The sequence below is a fragment of the Jaculus jaculus genome, chromosome 5 (assembly GCF_020740685.1).
Source record: "Jaculus jaculus isolate mJacJac1 chromosome 5, mJacJac1.mat.Y.cur, whole genome shotgun sequence".
NCBI classification, from domain to species: domain Eukaryota; kingdom Metazoa; phylum Chordata; class Mammalia; order Rodentia; family Dipodidae; genus Jaculus; species Jaculus jaculus.
The window spans coordinates 175,915,882-175,937,790 of NC_059106.1; the positions used below are offsets into that span (position 1 = coordinate 175,915,882).

The following is a 21,909-nucleotide window of genomic DNA, read 5'->3' on the forward strand; positions in this document are numbered from 1 at the left end:
AGAATATTACAATCTAGAATACATGGTGAATTATATGATTTAATAAAATTCCCACATCAGATCTCATTTTTAATTGTTATCCATAGAAACTACTTGAAAGTTCTTAACAAAGAGACATAAGGCAGCTATGGCATCCACTCTTTGAGTCTTCAGTACCATCTCTGATTTCAGCTTTAGTTTAGTGCTGCCAAATAACTCGGTCTCCAGTTTCTACATAATATTAGGTTCTCTAAGGTCACCATTCAATCTGCATGCTTTAAAAACAGCACTACTATGATTTAGCCTGGCTTTCTAAGAATGAGTCTCTGAAAAGGAAGACAATGTCAATGACCTATTAGAGCCCTAAACCATCTTTCTATAGTGTCTAAATGTATTTTCCTAGTCCTTGTCGAAGTATTCTAAAATCAATCCAAGTACAACTTCCAATTCTGGGAACCCAGCCTTCCTGACTAAATGAACACAACCTCCTTGGCTCAGGCTGCTGGTGACAGGGCTCCAAATGATACCTCAAATCGGCTACCTTAAATATAAACTTGTTTATAATGCCTTTATGAAAGCTAAGCAAACAAAAACCAGCTAGATTACTGTTATCTTAAATTTATTTATTAAAAAGCAAAGCATTTTACTAGCATGCAGCTTAAAAAGTAAGGTTACATTTATTTTGTAATACAGTAACACTGGAAATTAATCAGCCATCAAATCCAATGGCTCCATGCAAGGAAGAAACAAATACATCACCACTTTCTATGGAAAAGCTGGACAATCATGACTTACCGCATACCCTGTCATGCCAGTCATTTGTACCACTGTCAAAGATGAAAACTAAAATATACAAATCACATAGGTTACATAATTAATAAGGAAGGTCAGAAATTTATGCACGCTTCCTAAAATGTCTGAAGCATCATACATTCAAGTTTTACATTGATTAATTTAACACCATTTTACTGTTAAGACTGTCACTTTAAATGTACATGTCAAAGTGCTTCAAAGGCAGCATACTAGTTAAAATTCTTCCTGGAAGGTTATAATACAGGCAGCTAACTTAGTAAGGTTATTCACCGGCAGGGTGTTCAGAAAGGGCATGCTGCCTTATAAAGACATCTTATGGGGCAAAGAAAATTCTGATCTGACTTCACAAATTTCCTCGAGTGCTTGATCAAGCCCAGAACTGGGTCCAGATAAGGTGACTCTGAACATAGGCATCAATACAACCAAAGATTTCTGTAGCTGTTTTTAGCTTATTTGGAGGCCCAAAGTCAAAAGTCCTAGCCCATAGGTTTACTTTCTTCTCTGGATCCATTTCCAGTTCTTTACCAGTCAAGAAATTTAAGGCAATCAAGGAGTTTGAATGTGGAAAGTCCTAAATGCAACAAAGGAGGGCCTGAGTTGGCTATATCTGTTCTAGGTGGCATCTAGTTGACAAAAATTCAGAAGAAGAATGAAGCTTTACAAACATGTTTGGAGTTAAAATATAAAGGACTGATAGCCGGTGTGGTTGCACACAACTTTAATCCCAGCACCTGGCGGCGGCTGGGGGGGGGGGGGGGAGGGGGGGTAGAGACAGGAATGCCGTGAGTTCGTGGTTACCCTGAGACTACACAGTGAATTCCAGGTTCAGCCAGGGCTAGACCAAGACCCTACCTCAAAAACAAACAAACAAACAAACAAACAAACAAACAAACAAACAAACAAACCTATAAAGGGCTGGAGAGATGGCTCAGCAGTTAAAGGCTTTGCTTACAAAGTCTGATGGCCTGGGTTTGATTCCCCAGTACCCACATAAAGCCAGATGCACAGTGGTACATGCATATGGAGTTTGTTTGCAGTGGCAGAAGGCCCTGGTATGCCCATATTCACTCACACTTTCTCTCTAATGAATAAATAAACTAAACGAAATATTAAAATATATGTAAAGGAGAAGTTAGGTTTTGATACAAACATCTTTAAATTTTTTTATTCTCCACAGGACATAGTGTCTTCTTTGGAAGGCAGGGTACCCTCCAAATGCTTTTGACCAACAACAAAATCAACCAGTTATTAGAAACAAAGCACTTAGAAAAATTCCAAATTCATTAAAGGTTGCTCCATTTATCCCTGTAAAAGGACACTGGTTTTTCCCTATGCATATTCTCCAAGCATATTCTCTGAATGTTCAAGCTCCAAATCAATCAATACTTTTGGTATCTATTTAAAATCTGAGTAACTATAGAATACACCTCCTCTTCTCAATATTGCTATATGAGATAAATGGTATTTTAGTAGTATTACTAAAAATCCTAGACCACAATCAACGTTCATCTTTCTTTTCAAAAATGGAATAAAAATATCTCACTGGGCTGGAGAGATGGCTTAGTGGTTAAGCGCTTGCCTGTGAAGCCTAAGGACCCTGGTTCGAGGCTCGGTTCCCTAGGACCCATGTTAGCCAGATGCACAAGGGGGCGCACGCATCTGGAGTCCGTTTGCAGTAGCTGGAAGCCCAGGCACGCCCATTCTCTCTCTCTTTTTCTCTTCCTCCTCCTCCTCTCTGTCTGTCACTCTCAAATAAATAAAAATAAACAAAATTTTTTTAAAAAGTACTTCATTTATAATATTAAAATGCTGAGGATAGTTATTTTTATTTAAAAGTTACTTACTGCCCTTACACCTAAAACCTATAAACCATACCTACTACTATTTATGAAGAAAAGACTCTAAGTTGTGGCAACTTCAAACTGTGCATTACAGTAAGATCATATAGTAAATGATCACAAGTAGAAGTAGCATACTCTGTCCAGCTATTAATTTGTCTATCTCACATTCCTCAAATATTAAGAGAATTATTTTCTGACAAGCCTAAAAAGGCATTTGTCATACCATAACCTAAAAAGAAACTTCTCCTAGGCATATGTAACTTTGGTCAGCAGCATCACAATGCGAACCTCAGGCCTGGCTAAGGCACTCTATTCTGCAAGTAAAGAAAAATGCATGTATGCTCCTGACCACAGCACTGCTCCCCACAAGGCAACTCAGTATAAGCTGGGGAGAAAGGCTAGGGGGTGAACTCACCCAAAACAGCATGCATAAGCTTGCAATATCTTTTACATTTTGGAATGGTTATAGTAACTGGCATGACAGAAACGTACAGAGCTACTGATAATTAAGTCCTGCACCCCTGCTGTATCACTACACAACAAACAGGTGCTTTAAAGATGCACTGTCAAGACAAGATTAAAATAAGTAAACAGTCAACAGGTTAGGAGAGATTCACAAGTCCACAGTATTCAATAGTTAAGTTGTTCAGTTTCACCTTTCCTTGTCAATAGCTTTTAACAATGTCAATAAAACTGACTACCATGTATTTCTTTACCACCAAAGACACCACAGAGAAAAGTTTAGAAGTAAACATTTTTCAAGTACACTGATGCAACAACAGGAAAATGTTACATTGTGAAGTAAAAGAGAAAATTATAGGATGTAACCCTAATGTCAGAATTAAAGGAGAATATGTATCTTTTATAGCATGCTATATTAAGTTGAAGAAAGCCTGTGGTCCCAATTTGTTATTTTAAATATATAATTATTTTCCTATATGCAAATTAATATTCTTGTATACAAAAATGATTAACTAAAAGCTTTACAACAAGATTCCCCCCCACTCCAAATTAACACTTTATCCAGTTCAATTTTACAGAAGACACACAAAGTAAAAACAAAATATTTACCCTCAATTGGATCACTCTGATCTCCATGATGACAATTTATTAAGAAACACAGAATCATTACCCATATTCCTGTTCTCATCTATTTTCATCTTTTATCTGAGAGAAAGTCATCTTTACAGTCTTTTATACTGAATACAGAATCATAACCTAGCTCACTGACTCATTTCCAGTTATCTGGATAACAATGATTAGAATTTAACCATTAGTTTCATTTTTCTTTAAACAAAGCAGCAGTCAACAAAGAGATGAGCTATAATATCTAAGAATAGCCACATTTATACATAAATAATGGTTATGGATTTAATTACATATCAATACAGCGGTGCCTCTTTTATCCAAGTGCAACCTGTCCAAAGCAATTAAGGGTTTAAGATACACTCTTCATTCAAGCACAAACTTAATTTAGTGGAAAATAAACTCAGCAAGTAAATTTCACCACCACCAAGCTAAATGAAGTCAAAAAGAAAGAAAATATCCACATTCATAAAAAGATGCTATTCATAAAACAACCATAATGCAGTAAACAGACTTTTTGTTATCAGTAAACCTAAAAAAAATTCCAAGTCATATTAAAGGGGTAGAAACTCAGTGAGGCATATATATCAAAAGTTTTCTTCAAATGAGGAAGTGGGCAAGAAATTCTCTATGCTTTATCTTGAATGAAATTAAAATTCATAGTACCTCACACCAAAAAAAAGTAAGAGAAAAGCAAGGAAGGGCAGATGGACATGTTGATCAGAAAATTAATTCGTCATAATAAAGTTCTGGTATTTCTAATTCCAACTTAAGTTTCCTCTCACAAAGTACTTTGCCCATTTTTCTCACAAGCAATTAATTACAAGATTAGAACTGTCACATATATTCTTAAAATCAAAGTACATAGGCACCAAATCCCAGCAACCTGCAACTGAAGGGAGGAAATGCCAAAGGATGAGTTATGATTACAACTCATTCTCTAAGTAGCAATAGACAATAGAATATTTCTCTTTAAAAGAACACTTAAACCATTTACCAAGATTTATTTCATAATAGTCAGGATACTAAATAGTCTTTCTTAGCAGGAGAGTACAAAGGCATTTCCATAGGAAAGAGAAACCAGGATTTGGCAACTGCATATTGTTCTGTTGTCATTGGCATCTCTGGCTCAAAGTGACTTCTTTCTATCTCTTATCTACATTAGATTTAGGCTGCTCATAATTTCCACACCAAACTCCTATTATAAAATACCAAATATGTAGCATAGTGGTGCATGCCTTTCATCCCAGCACTCAGGAAGCAGAGGTAGGAGGATCACTATGAGTTTGAGGCTAGCCTGGAACTACAGAGTGAATTCCAGGTCAGCCTGGGCTACAATGAAACCCTACCTCCAAGAAAAAAGGTCAAGTATGAAAACATTGTGGTTATCCTAATGTTATTAGTGTACCTGAGCTAATTTAGGATTTAAAAAATAAAAACAAGCATCTTTGGCTCTATATGAGCCAAAACACTATGGACTCATGAAGGTAGGATGATTTTTCTAGTCTAATGTACATCATGTGTAACCAAAATGTCATGTGGTTTTATTAAAAAAAAAAATTAGATAAGCTGGGAATTAGAAAGTCCAAAATTTCACAAGTTCAGATCATGTTTCATTTCTGCTGTCCAAGTACCATCCACACAGAGATCCCATGTCTGTCAAGCAGATCAGTTTAGTTCAACGGTGATGGATGAAATATTTACAAGCATATATTTACAGAATTTCTTTCTGAAGATTATAGACCAATATTCTTTTCTTCCATTCCTAGTCAATCTGAGTTTGGTTTCCTCAGTGAGAAGGGATAAATCTGAAAATGGCTACTCAGTTGTTTCACCTAAAGAAAAAATCAGAACATGAGACAATAACAAATATGTACCTTTTTTTTTTTGTATGTGAATGCATGTTTATGTGTGTGTGTGCACATATATGCAGGTGTGTGTGTGTGACATAGGTTGACATCAGGTGTCTTCAGTCACTCTCCATCTTATTTATTTTTTTTTTTTGAGGCAACATCTCACAGCTCACTGATTAAAGCCAGCTAGACTAGCAAACCAGTAAACTCTAGGGATCTGCCCATCTCCCCAGTGTTGGGATCACAAGCACATGCCAGCCTGCTCAGCATTTGAACCATCTCTCTAGACCCTCTTATTTTCTTAGAGCACACTGAACTCATCCTCAAGAGTCAACAACTTACTGACATAGCAAAAAGTGTCAAAATAAGAAAGGCTCAGCTAATCTAGAGTAGCTAAAAGCTTGGAAACTAGCTAAATAGGAGTGGTAGAAGTATCTTGGGAGTTAGAACTTGAGCTTTGGTCTGCCTACTTCCAAAATCTAGTCTTTCCAGGGCCATCTAAACCAGATAAATGTATATCAAAATCTCAAAAACTACAGAACTAGTAAGTCAAATGGTTACATTTATAGCTAGAGTCAGTATTCAGCTAAAACACTGCTAAGCAATCATTCCTAATCTTAATGAAATAGTAAAAAAAAAAAAAACAAAAAACAAAACACCTGGCTCTGTGAATATGGAGAGGCATATTGGTTATCCCTGGAGGGGTAGACAAGAGATTAGTTTTGTGCAAGGTAGATGCACTTATTTGATACTTATAATTTATATTTTAGTAGTTCAAGTGAATGCTTTCTGTAGTATTAAGGCCAGGTGTGGTGCTGTACCCCTTTAATCTCAGGAGGCAGAGGTAGGAGATCACTGTGAGTTCAAGATCAGCCTTGGCTACAGAGTGAGTTCCAGGTCAGCCTGGGTTAGTGAGACCTTACCTCAAAAAAGTGCCTATAATAATATAGAGATAAAATACTAAAATAACTGTGTTTATGACTACTAATTTGGGTAACAATAAAGTAATGTTATCAGTTGATACTTAGTAACAATTATGTCATAATTATGAGATGACACTAAAGTATATAATTAGAAAAAGATATTTAAGTTGGCAGAAAAAACCTGCATGGTTCTGACATCATTATGCTTGTCCATTTATTCTGAAACTACTCTTATTTTGAAGAGAACAGTATAGTTTACAAAATAGCTGTTTATAGTTTCGCTTACACCAGCTTGTGCATCTGGCTGCCATGGGTACTGGGCTTAGGCTTCCCAAGCAAGTAACTTAACCTCTAAGCCATCTCTCCAGCCCTAGTTTTTTTTTTTTTAAGTCATTATCTTGCTATGTTGTCCTATTAGCCTCAAAATAGCAATCCTCTTGTCCTTCCTCAGTGCTGTGATTACAGCTGTGCTTCACCATTCCTGTCAAAATACTTCTTAAAATCATTATGTCTGCTGATGAGGGCTCATGAGGTAAATCCTCAAGTAAGTAAAAGCCTTCTCCTAATCTGAAATTCTAATCTGGATAGGACTAGAGAACATAAGTATCATAAAACCATTTTGAGTTTCTTTTCAACTTATGTTAGAGAGCAATAAAAACGTCACCAAATAAGCCTGTAAACAGATAACAGGACTGAGGAGATGGCTAAATCAGTTAAGTTTTTGCCATATAAGCATAAAGACTTGAGTTCAGATACCCAGCACTCAAGTGAAAGTCAGGCACGGATAGTGGCGCAAACCTGTAAACCCAGAATAGGAAGATAGGAAACAGGATACTTGGGACTTAATGGCTTGTTAGTCTGGCTGATCAGTGAACTCTAGACACAATGAGACTCTGTCTCAAATATTAAGATGGTAAAAAAAAAAAAAAAAAGGCAGGCATAGTGGCATACACCTTTAGTCCCAAAAGAGGCAGAGGTAAAAGGATGGCTATAAATTCAAGGCCATCTAATACTACATAGTTAATTCTTGGGCTGCAGCAAGACTCTATCTCAAAAAACAAAAACAAAACAAACAAAAACCCAACAACAACAGAACAAAGGGAATCCAGGAGTGACAGCTCATGTATGTATCTCAGCATTTGGGAGGCTAAGGTAGGAGCATTGTTGTTGAGGCCAGCATGGGCTATGGGTTTCAGAGTGAGTTCCAAGGCAGCCCTGGCTAGAATGAGACTTTACTTCTAACAAAAACTATAAAATAAATCAAAATTTTTAAAAATGAATGATAAGGTGGTGAGCAAGTGAAGAAGACACTCAAAGTTGACCTCTGGCTTCCACATTCATTGATACTTGTGTGCGTGCACACACACACACACACACACACACACACACACAAATACTCATACACATATAAACATCATGCACACATGTATACCACACACATACAAAAAAAGATCAAAATGACTGAAAATACAAATAACAAAAAGGATTATTTGGGGGCTGGAGAGATGGCTTAGCGGTTAAGTGCTTGCCTGTGAAGCCTAAGGACCCCGGTTCGAGGCTCGGTTCCCCAGGTCCCACGTTAGCCAGATGCACAAGGGGGCGCATGCGTCTGGAGTTCGTTTGCAAAGGCTGGAAGCCCTGGCGCTCCCATTCTCTCTCTCTCTCCCTCTATCTGTCTTTCTCTCTGTGTCTGTCGCTCTCAAATAAATAAATAAATAAATATTAAAAAAAAAAAAAAAAGGATTATTTGGTACCACATAATCAAAAGCACAGAATAGTTTCCAATGCTGATCAACAAGAATTACATTCACTTAAGGAAAGAACAAATTCCCCATAATCATTATTCCGAGTTAAAAATCATTTGTAGTTACTATGACATAAACCATCAGGAAAATAGGATCTGAAATTACACACCTGACTATTATTTAAAAATTTAGGAATATCCCCCATAATTTCTAACTATTAAGCAACTTTTTGAAATTTTTCACTGTCTACTATGTATAAGAAACAAATGAAATGAGTTCTTCTCTAGATTACTCACCACTCTTACTCCATAATGGATGTGAGCCAGAGTGAAGACAGCTGTTAATGTATACAGGAGAACACTCTCAAGGTAAGAGGCTACTCCTAAGTTTACTGCTATGACAACCAAGAAGAGAGGAAGCAGCAACCAATTCAAAGTTGGACACCGTGTGCTGCTCATTTGACAAACAATCAGCTGACACTGGACAGGAGAGAGGGAGAGATTAATTAGCAAAACACTTTAAAATATCAGCACACACATTTAATCTTGGCACTTGGAGGCAGAGAGGTAGAAGGATGGATGTGAGTTCAGCCAACCTAAGACTACATAGAAAATTCCAGATCAGCATGGAATAGAGCAAGACTCTACCTCAAAAAAATAACCAACCAACCAACCAACCAACATAAACTAGTCATATCAACACTTTAAAAGTATTCAAGGGTTGGAGAGATGGCTTAGCAGTTAAGGCATTTGCCTGTAAAGCCAAAGGGCCCTGTGTCGATTTTCCAGGACCCACATAAGCCAGATGCATAAGGGGGAGCATGTGTCTGGAGTTTGTTTATAGTGGCTGGAGACCCTGGTATGGCCGGCCATTCTCTCCCTCTCTCTCAAACACATAATTTTTTTTTTTAAAGCGCTCAAGGAGAGGCATGAATCCCAGTACTCAAGAGGCAAAAGTAGGAGGAGTGAGTTCAAAGCCAGTACAGGGCTAGAGTGAGATCCTACTGTGGGAAAAAACAAAACAAACAAAAGTATTCAGGGATTTGAGCCAACACATTTGCATTATCTATTTTCAGTGGTTCTCAAAGGCTCAGGTGCCCAAGAGGACACAGAACTGATTCTACTCTTAAACCTTCGCATCCTAGAATGTGTGTCAGAAGAAACTTGAATTTATTTATTTGAAAAATATTGACTGATGAGCAGTCACACACACACACACACACACACACAGAGAGAGAGGAAGAGAAAGAGAGAGAGGGAACACCAGGGCCTCTTGCTTACACACTCCAGATAAATGTGCCACTTTGCGCATCTGGCTTTATGTGGGTACTGGGTAATTGAACCTAGCCTGACAGACTTTGCAAGCAAGCAACCTTAACTGCTGAGCTATCTCCCCAGCCCTTGAAGATAATTTAGAAAGGATGCTATAATGGTTATTCCTCAAATTAAATGGACCAGAATCACTTAGGATTCTAGGCATGCCTTTGAGGCTACTTCTACAAGTTTAACTGAGGAGAGAAGGCCACTCTGAACCCGGGCAGAACCATTCCATAGGCTAAAATCCTGGACTGAATAAAGAGGAAGATAAGTGGTAGCATTTCTCTCTGCTTCTTGACTGCAGACATAATGTGCAGCTACCTCATATGCCATCCTGCCTCTCATACCAGGATGGGCTATAACTTTTCTTAAGCTATGAACTAAAACAAATCCTTTCCTGCTTTTGTCAGCTACTTACTATGCCCAAGAAGAAAAGTACAGAAGCTATAGAGGTATTTTGCCACTTGATAACAATAATTTAGATAAAACAAATTTTTCAATTTAAAAATTCTATATAGCTAGAAGTGGTGGCACACACCTTTAGTCCCAGCACTTGTGAGGCAGAGGTAGGAGGATTCTGAGTTTGAGGCCACCCTGAGACTTCATAGTGAATTCCAGGTCAGCCTGGACTAAAGCAAGACCCTACCTCAAAAAGAAAAGTGTGTGTGTGGGGGGGTGGGGGGTGGCTGGAGAGATGGCTCAATGGCTAAGGTGCTTGCCGGCAAAGCCTAAGCACCCAGGTTTGATTCCCCGGTATCCACATAAAGCCAGATGTAAAAAGTGGCGCATGCATCTGGAAACTGTAGTGGCTGACAGCCCTGCATGTCCATTCGCTTTTTCTCTCTGTTTCCAACTAAATAAAATAAAGTATTTTTAAAAATTTAAACTAGCCTTGTATGCCCTCACAACACTAAATTTCATGATAATGAAAAGGAAGCACTACCTCCAGCTTAGCAATAAACCCTTAATTTAACACTCCAAAGTTTCTTTCTCTTTTTTTTGGCAGGGGGAAATAGAGATTGGTTTTCTTTTTCGTTTTCTTTTTCTTTTTGAGACAGGATTTCATGTAGCCTAGGCTGGTCCTACAACTTTTAATTCTCCAGCCTCCACCTCCCAAGTTCTGGGATTATAGAGATGTACTACCACACCTGGCTCAAGGTGCCCTCATTTTGTTTACTTGAAACAAGGTTTCAAATAACCCAGACTGAGGTCAATCTCAATATGTAGCCAAGGATGAGGCATGCATCTTGTTTCAATCTCCTGAACTCTGAGATTACAGGTACGTGCCACCTGAAAATAAAGGTTAGTCCTTTATTTTCAATGCCTTTCTCAAATGAATGTATTATTCAAATATAGTTTATTTTCTTTCATAGATAACTCTGTATACAACACTCTGAATTTTTCAGATAACTTAGCTTTATAAAAATCAGTAAGACTTAAAAAAAAAGGGGGGAGCTGGGGAGATAGCTTAGTGGTTAAGGCATTTGCCTGCGAAGCCTAAGGACCCAGGTTATATTCCCCAGGACCCACATAAGCCAGATGCACAGGGGGCGCATGCATTTGGAGTTCGTCTGTAGTGGCTGGAAGCCCTGGCATACCCATTCCCTCTTTCTCTCAGCCTCTTCCTCTGTCTCTCTCTCTCAAGTAACTACATAAATAAAATACTCCTTAAAAATCAGTAAAGCTGGGCGTGGTGGCGCACGCCTTTAATCCCAGCACTTGGGAGGCAGAGGTAGGAGGATCACTGTGAGTTCAAGGCCACCCTGAGACTCCATAGTGAATTCCAGGTCAGCCTGGGCTAGAGTGAGACCCTACCTCGAAAAACCAAAAAATAAAAAAAAATAAAAAAAAAAATCAGTAAGACTTGAGATATTAAACAAATGTTACAGAGATAGAAATAAGATCAGCGGTTAAGTTACAAACTGAAAATTTCTAAGAACCTTGTATTAACACAGCCTTCAAATTCCGCTGGCAAAGAGAAAAATACAAAATTTTAGCATGTTCTTACTTTGAAGTTATCCTCTCAAATTTCTGATTTAAAATTTCTTTAAATTTTGCTTATTCACACATCATATAGATTTTCAAATTATCAAATGGTCATGTATTACTATGTATTATTTCTATGTCTTATCTATCTGTCAATCATCTATCTATCTCCATTTATTTATTTTACATTTTGTTTTTTCGAGGTGGGGTCTTGCTCTAGCCCAGGCTGACCTGGAATTTATCTGTTCTCTCACAGTGGTCCTCCTATCTCAGTCTCCCAAGAACTAGGATTAAAGGTGTGTGGCACCATGCCTGATTCATTCACTCATTCGTTTAGACTTGTGTGTGAGTGTGTGTGTACATATGCACATGCCACAGCCCTGCCTCTAATTGATGTATAGTAGTATTGAGAAAATAGATGCATGTGCCACTCTGCATTTGGCTTAATGTGGATGCTGGGAAATTGAACTCAGGCCAGCAAGCTTTGCAAGCAAGCACCTTTAACTACTGAGCCATCTCTCAGTTCCTTCTTATTTTATTTGAGAGAGAGTGGGAGAGAAAGTGGCAGAGATGGACCAAAACAAAATAGGCATACCAGGGCCTCTATCCACTGCAAATCAATTCCAGATGCATTTAACACCTTGTAAATGTGGCTTTATGTGGTGGGTACTGAGGAACTCTGGTCCTTAGGCTTTGCAAGCAAGTGCCTTAACTGCTGAGCCATCTCTCCAGTCCCTAGCCCCTTTAAAAAAAAAAAAAATTGTTCATTTGTGCATCCAAGCATGGGTGCAAAAAAAAAAAAAAAAAAAAAAGGCAGCCTTTACAAACAAGCATATTTAACCACTGAACTATCTTCCCAGAGCCATGTTTACCTTGTTTTTGAGATAGGGTTTCACTCTATAGCCCAGATTGGCCTAGAACTCACTAAGAGGCCAGGATGATCCCAAATCATGGCAATCTTCCTATCCCAGCCTACTGATTGTCAGAATAACAAGCATGAGCCACCAAATATATATATCTATATTTTTTTGCATGTATGTATGTGATTGTGGTGTATGCATACATATATGTAGCACTGTGTACCCCATGAGCATGCATATGTGAAGAAGCCAGGAGTGTCCAGTGCCCTTATCATTCATCGGCTTATTTCTTTCCTTGAAATGGGGTTTCTCCCTCAACCTGGAGCTGCTGTTGGTCATCAAGTCCCAACACGTCTCTGATTTCTGCCCCTATAAATGGGGTTAGAGAGTACATGGCCACACCTGGTCTCTTTTTTTTAATTTTTTTTTGTTTATTTTTATTTATTTATTTATTTGAAAGTGACAGACACAGAGAGAAAGAAGCAGATATAGATAGATAAATGGATAGATAGATAATGAATGGACGCACCAGGGCCTCCAGCCACTGCAAACGAACTCCAGACACATGCGCCCCCTTGTGCATCTGGCTAACATGGGTCCTGGGGAATCGAGCCTCGAACCAGGGTTCTTAGGCTTCACAGGCAAGTGCTTAACCACTAAGCCATCTCTCCAGCCCTGGTCTCTTTTTTTAATGGGGGTTCAAGGAAGACAAACTTGGTAGTCTCTGGACCCCGGGAGACAGCCTCATGCTTAAGTGACAAACACTCTTAACCACTGAGCCCCACTTGCCCATCCCTACATTTTTTGTGGGGGAGGGGGGTTCAAGGTAGGTCTCACTCCAGCCAAGGCTGACCTGGAATTTACTATGTTGTGTCAGGGTGGCCTTGAACTCATGGTGATCCTCCTACTGCTGCCTCTCGATTGCTGGGATTAAAGGCATACATCACCATGCCCGGCCCTATATTGATTTTTAAAAGAAAAAGTCTTACTGTAATGTTGGCAAAGGCTGTTCCAACCATGAAGTAGAATATTCTAGGATGTAACTCTAAAACATCTGAAGGTGACCGAATGATCCACACTGTAGACAAAATGAAGAGCAAACATGGAGAAAAGAAGGGAACCATAGCTTCATAGACTGAATTGTGCTTCAAGGTGTTATTTTTATAACTTCTGAAAAATAAGTCAATACAAAGAACATTATTATATATAAAACATTGTATGGCACTTTGCCATCTCCAAAATACTTTCACATTTGTTCTTATTTTATCTTCACAATAATCTTATTTAATGAGTATAACAAACCCTAATTTACAGGGGGTTCAGTTAGGATGAAATACTCTAAATTAACATAACTGTTACCAAGAGGCAAGACCAGGATTAGAACTGAAGGCATCTGATCCCTAATTCTCTTTCTTTCACTTTAAACCACATAAATTGCTGTGTTAAGAATGAAAAAGCTGGGCTGGAGAGATGGCTTAGTGGTTAAGTGCTTGCCTGTGAAGCCTAAGAACCATGGTTCGAGGCTCGATTCCCCAGGACCCACGTTAGCCAGATGCACAAGGGGGCGCACGCGCCTGGAGTTCGTTTGCAGTGGCTGGAGGCCCTGGTGCGCCCATTCTCTCTATCTGCCTCTTTCTCTCTCTGTCTGTTACTCTCAAATAAATAAATAAAATTAAACAAAAATTAAAACAAAAAAAGGTATTTTATTTATTTATTTGAAAGAGAGAGAACATATGGGCATACCAGGGCCTCCAGCCACTGCCACCACACTTCAGACACATGTGCTACCTTGTGCATCTGGCTTTACATGGGTACTCTTAAATAAATAAATAAATAGAAATAAATAAAATAAATAGAAAAAAATTTTTTTAAGTTTCTTTACAAAATTAAAATGCACTGAATGTTAATGGAGCGTTGCTGTTCTGTTAAAAAAAGAAAAAAAAGAATGAAAAGATGGCTTCAGCATTTGCTTGAAAGGTTTGGTGGCCTGGGGTCCATTCCCTTTACCCATATGAAGCCATACGTGTAAAGTGGCTCATGTATCTGCAATTCAATTGCAGTTCTCTCTCTCTTTGCTCTCAAATAGATAAAAATAATTTAAAAAATGAATGGAAATATTAATAACTTGGAGATGTTCTAGCAGAGAAAAGAGAATTAACATTAAGTATTATCATCAAGGGCACCCTACAGTGCTACTCTAATACAAAGTGATAACGATTTAGATATATTTCACACAAAAGACTAAAATGAGACTACCAATACCACATCTTGATTTCTCTGAGCACACAGGAAGGAATCCAATATACTTGCTCATCTAAATAGAGCTTCAAGCCGGGCGTGGTGGCGGACGCCTTTAATCCCAGCACTCAGGAGGCAGAGGTAGGAGGATCACCGTGAGTTCGAGGCCACCCTGAGATAACAGAGTTAATTCCAGGTCAGCCTGGACCAGAGTGAGACCCTACCTCGAAAAACCAAAAAAATAAATAAATAAATAAAATAAAAAATAAAAAGAACAAAAATAAATAGAGCTTCAAATTTTAGTCTGGGTTGTCATTTATTATATTACTTTAGGCAGTATGCTGTCCATTCAAAACCTCATCTTTATAACAGGAGGAAGTAGAAAATAACTGAAATTTCAAATTTTAAGATGCTATATTACTTCTTTTGGGTGGTTTTGGGTGGGTGGGTGTGTGTACATGCACAGATGCACGTATGGAAGCCAGAGGAAGACGTTGGATGACCTCTTCATCCTTGTACCTTATTTCCCTGAAGTAAGTCTCGCACTAAACCTGGAACTCCCTTTTTTTTTTTTTTTTTTTTTTTCATTACACTGGCTAGACAGGGAGTCCCAGTGATCCTACTGTCTCTACCCTCTTCAACACTGGGGTTACATACATGTGTGGTCATGCCTGATATTTTTTACATCAGTATTCAGGCCCTTATGCTTATGCAACAAATGCTCTTACCCACAGAATCATCTCACCAGTCTCTGTGTGTATATATATTTAATTTTTATTTATTTACAAGCAAAGAGAAGAGAGAGAAAGAAAGATTGGGTATGCCAGGGCTTCTAGCCCATGCAAACTCCAGATGCAAGTGCCATTTTGTGAATCTGGTTTTATGTGGGCACTGAGGAACTGAACCTGGGCCCTTAGGCTTTCTAGGCAAGCACCTTAGTCACTAAGCCATCTCTCTCCAGCCCTGTTTTTTTGTTTGATTTGAGAAAGGATCTTGCTATGTATGGCTCTGGCAGGCCTGGTCCTCACTATGCATCCCAGGATGACTTCGACTTTATTTATTTATATTTTTTTATTTTATTTCATTTTGAGGTAGGATCTCACTCTAGTCAGGCTGACTTTGAATTCACTATATATAGTCTCAGGGTGGCCTTGACCTCACATTGATCCTTGTACCTCTGCCTCCCAAGTGCCAGGATTAAAGGCATGTGCCACCACGCCCAGCTCCAGGATAACTTTGAACTTGAGGCAATCCTATTGCCTCTGCCTTTTTAGTGCAGAGATGAGAGGGCATGGTTTAATTTTTATTAGTTTTATAAATGGCCACCGGCCACAAAAGATATGCAGAGCTTAAATTGGTAAGATTCTATGAGACAAATCTTAGAGAAAAAATTGAAGTGTTCCAACTAAGGCAGCAGAGTAAACAGCCAGACCAAAATTACTGAGAAGGAAGAAAGCAAAATATACAAAATAAAAATTCTAGGTAGCTAAGCAAAGGCGTAGAAGTACAGAGATCAGAGAAATGAAACTCCACATTTAACCCTCACCACCTCAGAAGCCTGTGCCCAAAGCAGGAACTTCTATGCAACTATTATTTGGAAAAAAAAAAAAACAAAAACCACAACCATAAATCCAGTTTGGTCCTAAACTTGTATGTTTAGAAATTTTATGCTTTTATTAATTATACTTTTAGATCATTTATAAGATGTAACGGGGCTGGAGAAATGGCATAGTGGTTAAGGTGCTTGCCTGCAAAGCCAAAGGACCCAGGTTTGATTCCCCAGGACCCATGTAAGCTAGATGTACAAGGTGGCACATGCACCTAGAGTTCATTTGCAGGGCTAGAAGTCGTAGTGTGCCCATTCTCTATCTGCTTCTTTCTCTCTCTCTCTCAAACACACACACACACACACACACACACACACACACACACACACACAGTATGAGATATAACAATAGTTTACAGGAAAATCTCTCTCTTTCTCTTTGATTTTTCAAGGTAGGGTCTCGCTCTAGCCCAGGCTGACCTGGAATTCATTATGTAATCTTAGGGTGGCCTCAAACTCACGGTGATCCTCTTACCTCTGCCTCCCAAGTGCTGGGATTAAAGGAGTGTGCCACCACTCCTGGCTGAATCTTCTCTTTTACAGGTAGATTCAATCACAAAAGGTAACAAATTCAGACAGTAAGTACAAAACCGTAACAAAGTAACTAGCAGTTTTGTACTATATTAGTCACTATAGATAACCTAAACTTATTCAAACTTCATTCTAGATTAAAAACAGGTTCTGTAACATTACTTAAAAATCTAGATCCTTACATTCTACTAAATTCTACTAAGTAACAGTTACTAAAGATTTTTTTAAATACAACTTTAAAAAAAATCATGCCTAACCTGGACATGGTAGCTCATGCCTACAATTCCAGCACTTAGAAGTCTAAGGTAAGAGGGTTGCTTTGAGTTCAAAACCAACCTGGGCTACTGAGGGATTTCTAAGTCAGCCTAGACTAGAGTGAGACCATGCCTGAAAACAAAATAAAATGAAACCAAAGAAGCAAAAAAAAAAAAAAAAAAAATGCTTACCTAAAAAAGTTTAGTAAACTCATTGGAAGAGTCACACATATTGCACAACCTAAAGAAAGAAAGAATAAATTATGAAACAGTTGTAAATAGAGTAAGAATACAGATAATCTTGTTCCAACAGCACCACTAATCTCTAACCCCTGGGTTACACCCTAATATACAGTCTGTTACACTTACCCATATATTGTACTTTCTGCAGAGTACTTAACTGTCAAAGTTAAGTTTATTTATTAAACTCTACATTTCAAGTACATAGTGGTGATGGAAACTGTGTGTATGTGTGTAAGCTTACTTTTCAAAAAGTCATAATTAAAAGTCTAGACTTCCTAATATAGAAAGTTTAACAGCTATAGAAAAAAAACAGAATTCATTTTTAAAAAAGGATTAAGAGGAATGATAGTCTAAAGATAATGTAGACATAACAAATATTTTATTCCCTCACATTTCTAATTTATTTATTACATAGGAACTTCAATTAAGCACCTTAAAGAAATAACACTGTAATTAATCCAAACAAAAGATTAATACATCTAAAACATGAAAAGCCTCTAAAAGTGAAGGAAATGGTCAACAATTTTATTGAAAAAAATGAGTCTATTATTATGTAAAATATAAAAAATATAAATAGCTCTGAAAACACTAGAGATGTCCATTCATGAGAAATGCAAACAGACTATACATATATATCATTTCTTACACATAAAATTGGTAAAAGTTTAATAATATAGTATGTTGTTGACACTGGAGCATTTTTATACATAGTTTACAGGAATGCAAAATCACACAACTACTATGAACAAATATGGGAATGTATAACAAAGCAAAAGAGCATATACTTGTCTTTCATTAGGAATTCTACTTCTAAGAATTTCTGGCAAAAATGTGAAAAAGACATGAACAAAACTATTCACCACACCAATCCGTGTAACAGCAATAATCCAAATAATAGGGGGTTGGTTGAAAAACTATGGCACATCTACACAATCAAGTATCAGGCAGTTGGAGGAGGAATGAATGAGGAAAAATCCCTTACATTACACTATGGAGTGATCTCTCAGATCTATTATTAAGTGATGGGGCAAAAAAGTACAGTATGAAGCTTGAAGCCCTGGCACATGCTTTTAATGCCAGCACTTGGGAGGCTAAGGTAGGAGGATGGCTAGCCTAGGGCTACAGAGTGAGTTCCTGATTAGCCAGGGCTAGAGTGAGACCTTACTTTGAAAACAAACAAACAACAACAAAAAAGCACAGCTTGGGAATGGTGATGCATGCCTTTAATCACAGCATTTGGGAGGCAAAGGTAGAATGATCACCATGAGTTCAAGAGCAGCCTGTGGCTGCAGAGTAAGAGCCAGGTCATCATGGGCTAGAGTGAAAACCTACCTTGAAAACAACAACAACAACAAAATAAAAATAAAAAGAAGAAAAAAGGAAAAATTAATGCCTATAGATCAAAACTAAAGCAAACTTAAATGTCCACCATTGGTGGCATAACCAAAATTGTAACTTTATTATCAAATTTATCAACTTTATTATCAAATTTGATTTGGAGTGAGACCTCGTAGCACAATGATAGCACGTTTGACTCCAAATTTGATTTTTATCATTTGAATGAATTTATGAGTTATTTTATCTTAAAATAACTTTAGTGCCCTAGCAGTCTGCTGAATAGATTCCTAAACACTGTTCATCAATGTCTATACATGCTATTAGTTGAAGAGCATATGCTAACTTTGTAACAGGTGAAAAATAACTGAAGCTTCTGATCATTATTTATATCACAGAGACAACTAGAATCTATTGCCTAACTATTATTCTTTTTATACTGAACCACAGTGCCAAATCAAACCTGTAAGTAAAAATAACTGAAGATGAAAAATAACTGAAGCTTCTGATCATTATTTATATCACAGAGACAACTAGAATCTATTGCCTAACTATTATTCTTTTTATACTGAACCACACTGCCAAACCTGTAAGTAGCAAAGCCTAACTACTAGTTTACAGGAAAAATGAGAAGCAATGATACAGATTAAATGACATAATGAGAATGTAACCAGAAAATTGATCATAATATCTCTTCCATAGGACTATAATAGATGGGATATGCCTGTATTCCCAATATTAGAGAAACTAAGACATGAAGATCTTGAGTTCAAGACCAGACTGGGCTACACAGTGAAACCATGTCTCAACCTACCACTCACTAAAAATCTACACAGGCCAAATGACCTGCTTTCTCTAACAAATAAATTGTAAATATTTTTCTTAAAAGGAAAAATCTATGTAAATAAGGCAACTTCAAGACCTTTCAACCAACGGCAATGTCCTACTTAGTGACTATAAAAACAATCAGTTATAAAGGTCATTTGAGCCAATTATGAAAAGTCTGGAGGGGCTGGAGAGATGGCTTAGTGGTTGAGGCGCTTGCCTACGAAACCTAAGGACGCATGTTCGACTCTCCAGATGCCACCTTAGGCAGACACAAAGGTGAAACAAGCACAAGGTCACACATGCCCACTAGGTGACACAAGCATCTGGAGTCCAATTTCAGTGGCTGAGGCCAATTCTCTTTCCCTGGTCTCTCTCTAAAAAAAATTAAAATACAATAAAAAATCTGACTACATACCTATGAAGGAATTTTATTACCAGTTTATTTGGTAGTGATGAAATCTTTTTTTTTTTTTTAGTTTTTCTGAGGTAGGGTCTCACTGTAGCTCAGGCTGACCTGGAATTCACTATGTAGTCTCAGGGTGGCTACGAACTCATGGCAGTCCTCCCACCTCTGCCTCCCAAGTGCTGGGATTAAAGGCGTGAGCCACCACACCAGTCTATTTTAAAAAAACAAACATTTATTTATTCATTTAATTTATATAAGAGACTATGAGTAAGGCATGCTACAGCCTCTTGCCACTACAAACGAACTCCATATGTATGTGCCACTTTGTGCATCAGACTTTACATGGGTACATGGGAAACAAATCTGGGCTGTTAGGCTTTGACCACTAATCCAACCCAGATTTTATCTTAAGTATATTAAGAGTTAGAGGAAAATATAGAGTGAAAACTAACAAATAGAGACTCAATATAGAAATGTAAAGTATAGTTGGGTGTGGTGGCACACGCCTTTAATCCCAGCACTTGGGAGGCAGAGGTGGGAGGACTGCCATGAGTTCGTAGCCACCCTGAGACTACATAGTGAATTCCAGGTCAGCCTGAGCTACAGTGAGACCCTACTTCAAAATACAAACAAATATAAAAAGAAATGTAAAGTATAAAAAGAACAAAACTGTAATTCTACAGCTGAAAAATAACTTACTTGAAATATTCACTAGATAGACTCAACAGCAGGTTGGTGATGGCAATAGAAAGCAATAAACTTAAAGACTGATGAACAGAAACCATCCACTATAAAGAACAGAGAAAAGAGTTGAAAAGCCTCAGGAAATTACCTATAAGACAATAGTAAGCAAATCTATGTAACACACATGGTTAAGTAGTCCTAGAAGAAGAAAGAGAAAGGAGGAAAATTTTGAAAAAAAAAAAAAAAAAACTGTTGCTGAAAATTTCCCCCATTTTGTCAAAATTATAACTTACAGATATAACAAGTTCAACAAAAGCAAGAAAGACAGACAAAATCATATCTAGATATATATCAGAGTCGAATTTCAAAAGGCCAATGACAAAAAAGAGTATTTTTAAACATGAGAAAATGACACTGTAATACAGGGTGGCAATGAGGAGCAATGAAGGGTAAAGGACATCCAAAATACATTCAAGTTGCTGAAATGAAAAAACTAAGGTGGAGCTAGGTGTGGTGGCACATGCCTTTAATCCCAGCACTTGGGAGTCTGAGGTAAGAGGATTGCTATGAATTTGAGGCCACCCTGAGACTACAGAGTGAATTCCAGGTCAGCCTGGGCTATAACAAGACCCTACCTCAAAAAAAAAAAAAAAAAAAATCCTAAAAGAATTTCTTCAGACTTCTGGGAAAGAACATCATATAAGTCACACATACAGAAAGAAAAGAGAAGAAAGGTAAATATGTTGGTAAGTATAAAAGACTTTAGGGTTAGAGAGTAGTGGTCACTGCCTAATACAATTTTTTTTCCCCCAACAGTTTCTATGCCTAACCTAATTTCCACCCCAAGGTTGCCAAGGTTCATCAACAGAAATAGGGTATGTTTTAGATAGGAAATGCAGCAATAGTTTACATATATTTTGTTTTGTTTTGTTTTTGTTTTTCAAGGTAGGGTCTCACTCTGGCCCAGGATGAACTGGAATTCACTACGTAGTCTCAGGGTGGCCTTGAACTCATGGCGATCCTCCTACCTCTGCCTCCCAAGTGCTGGAATTAAAGATGTGTACCACCACACCTGGCTTGTATGGTTTTTGTTTATACAAATGTCCTTAGTTCTACTCTTAGAGTCCTCAACCTAGATTCCTATGTTCTTTGTCTCTTTCCAAAATCACTAGTAAGTACTCTTCTTTATTTAGTCAACTGTTCTGCAGATATCTCCTTTGACTAAAACCTAACAGGTTAGCATTACCACTATTAAAAATTTTCAGTTCAGGGCCTGGAGGGGATGGCTTAGCAGTTAAGGCACTTGCCTATGAAATCTAGGGACCCAGGTTCAATTCCCTACTACTCATGTAAACCAGATGCAACAAAACCCTTCAGTGTTC

General features: G+C 37.9%; 1 protein-coding gene across 1 annotated transcript in view; it reads right to left on the bottom strand.

Moving 5' to 3' along the window:
- Positions 1-3,699: 3,699 nt before the first annotated feature.
- Selenoi (selenoprotein I) overlaps positions 3,700-21,909 on the bottom strand; it is a 54,392-nt gene continuing 36,182 nt past the window's right edge. The window contains exons 7-10 of the mRNA XM_045150594.1: positions 17,224-17,272; positions 13,392-13,572; positions 8,537-8,719; positions 3,700-5,554 (exon numbers count right to left, since the gene is read on the bottom strand). Of these exons, the coding sequence (XP_045006529.1) occupies positions 5,456-5,554; positions 8,537-8,719; positions 13,392-13,572; positions 17,224-17,272 (512 nt within the window). The 3' untranslated portion in view covers positions 3,700-5,455. The remainder of the gene's footprint in view (positions 5,555-8,536; positions 8,720-13,391; positions 13,573-17,223; positions 17,273-21,909) is intronic.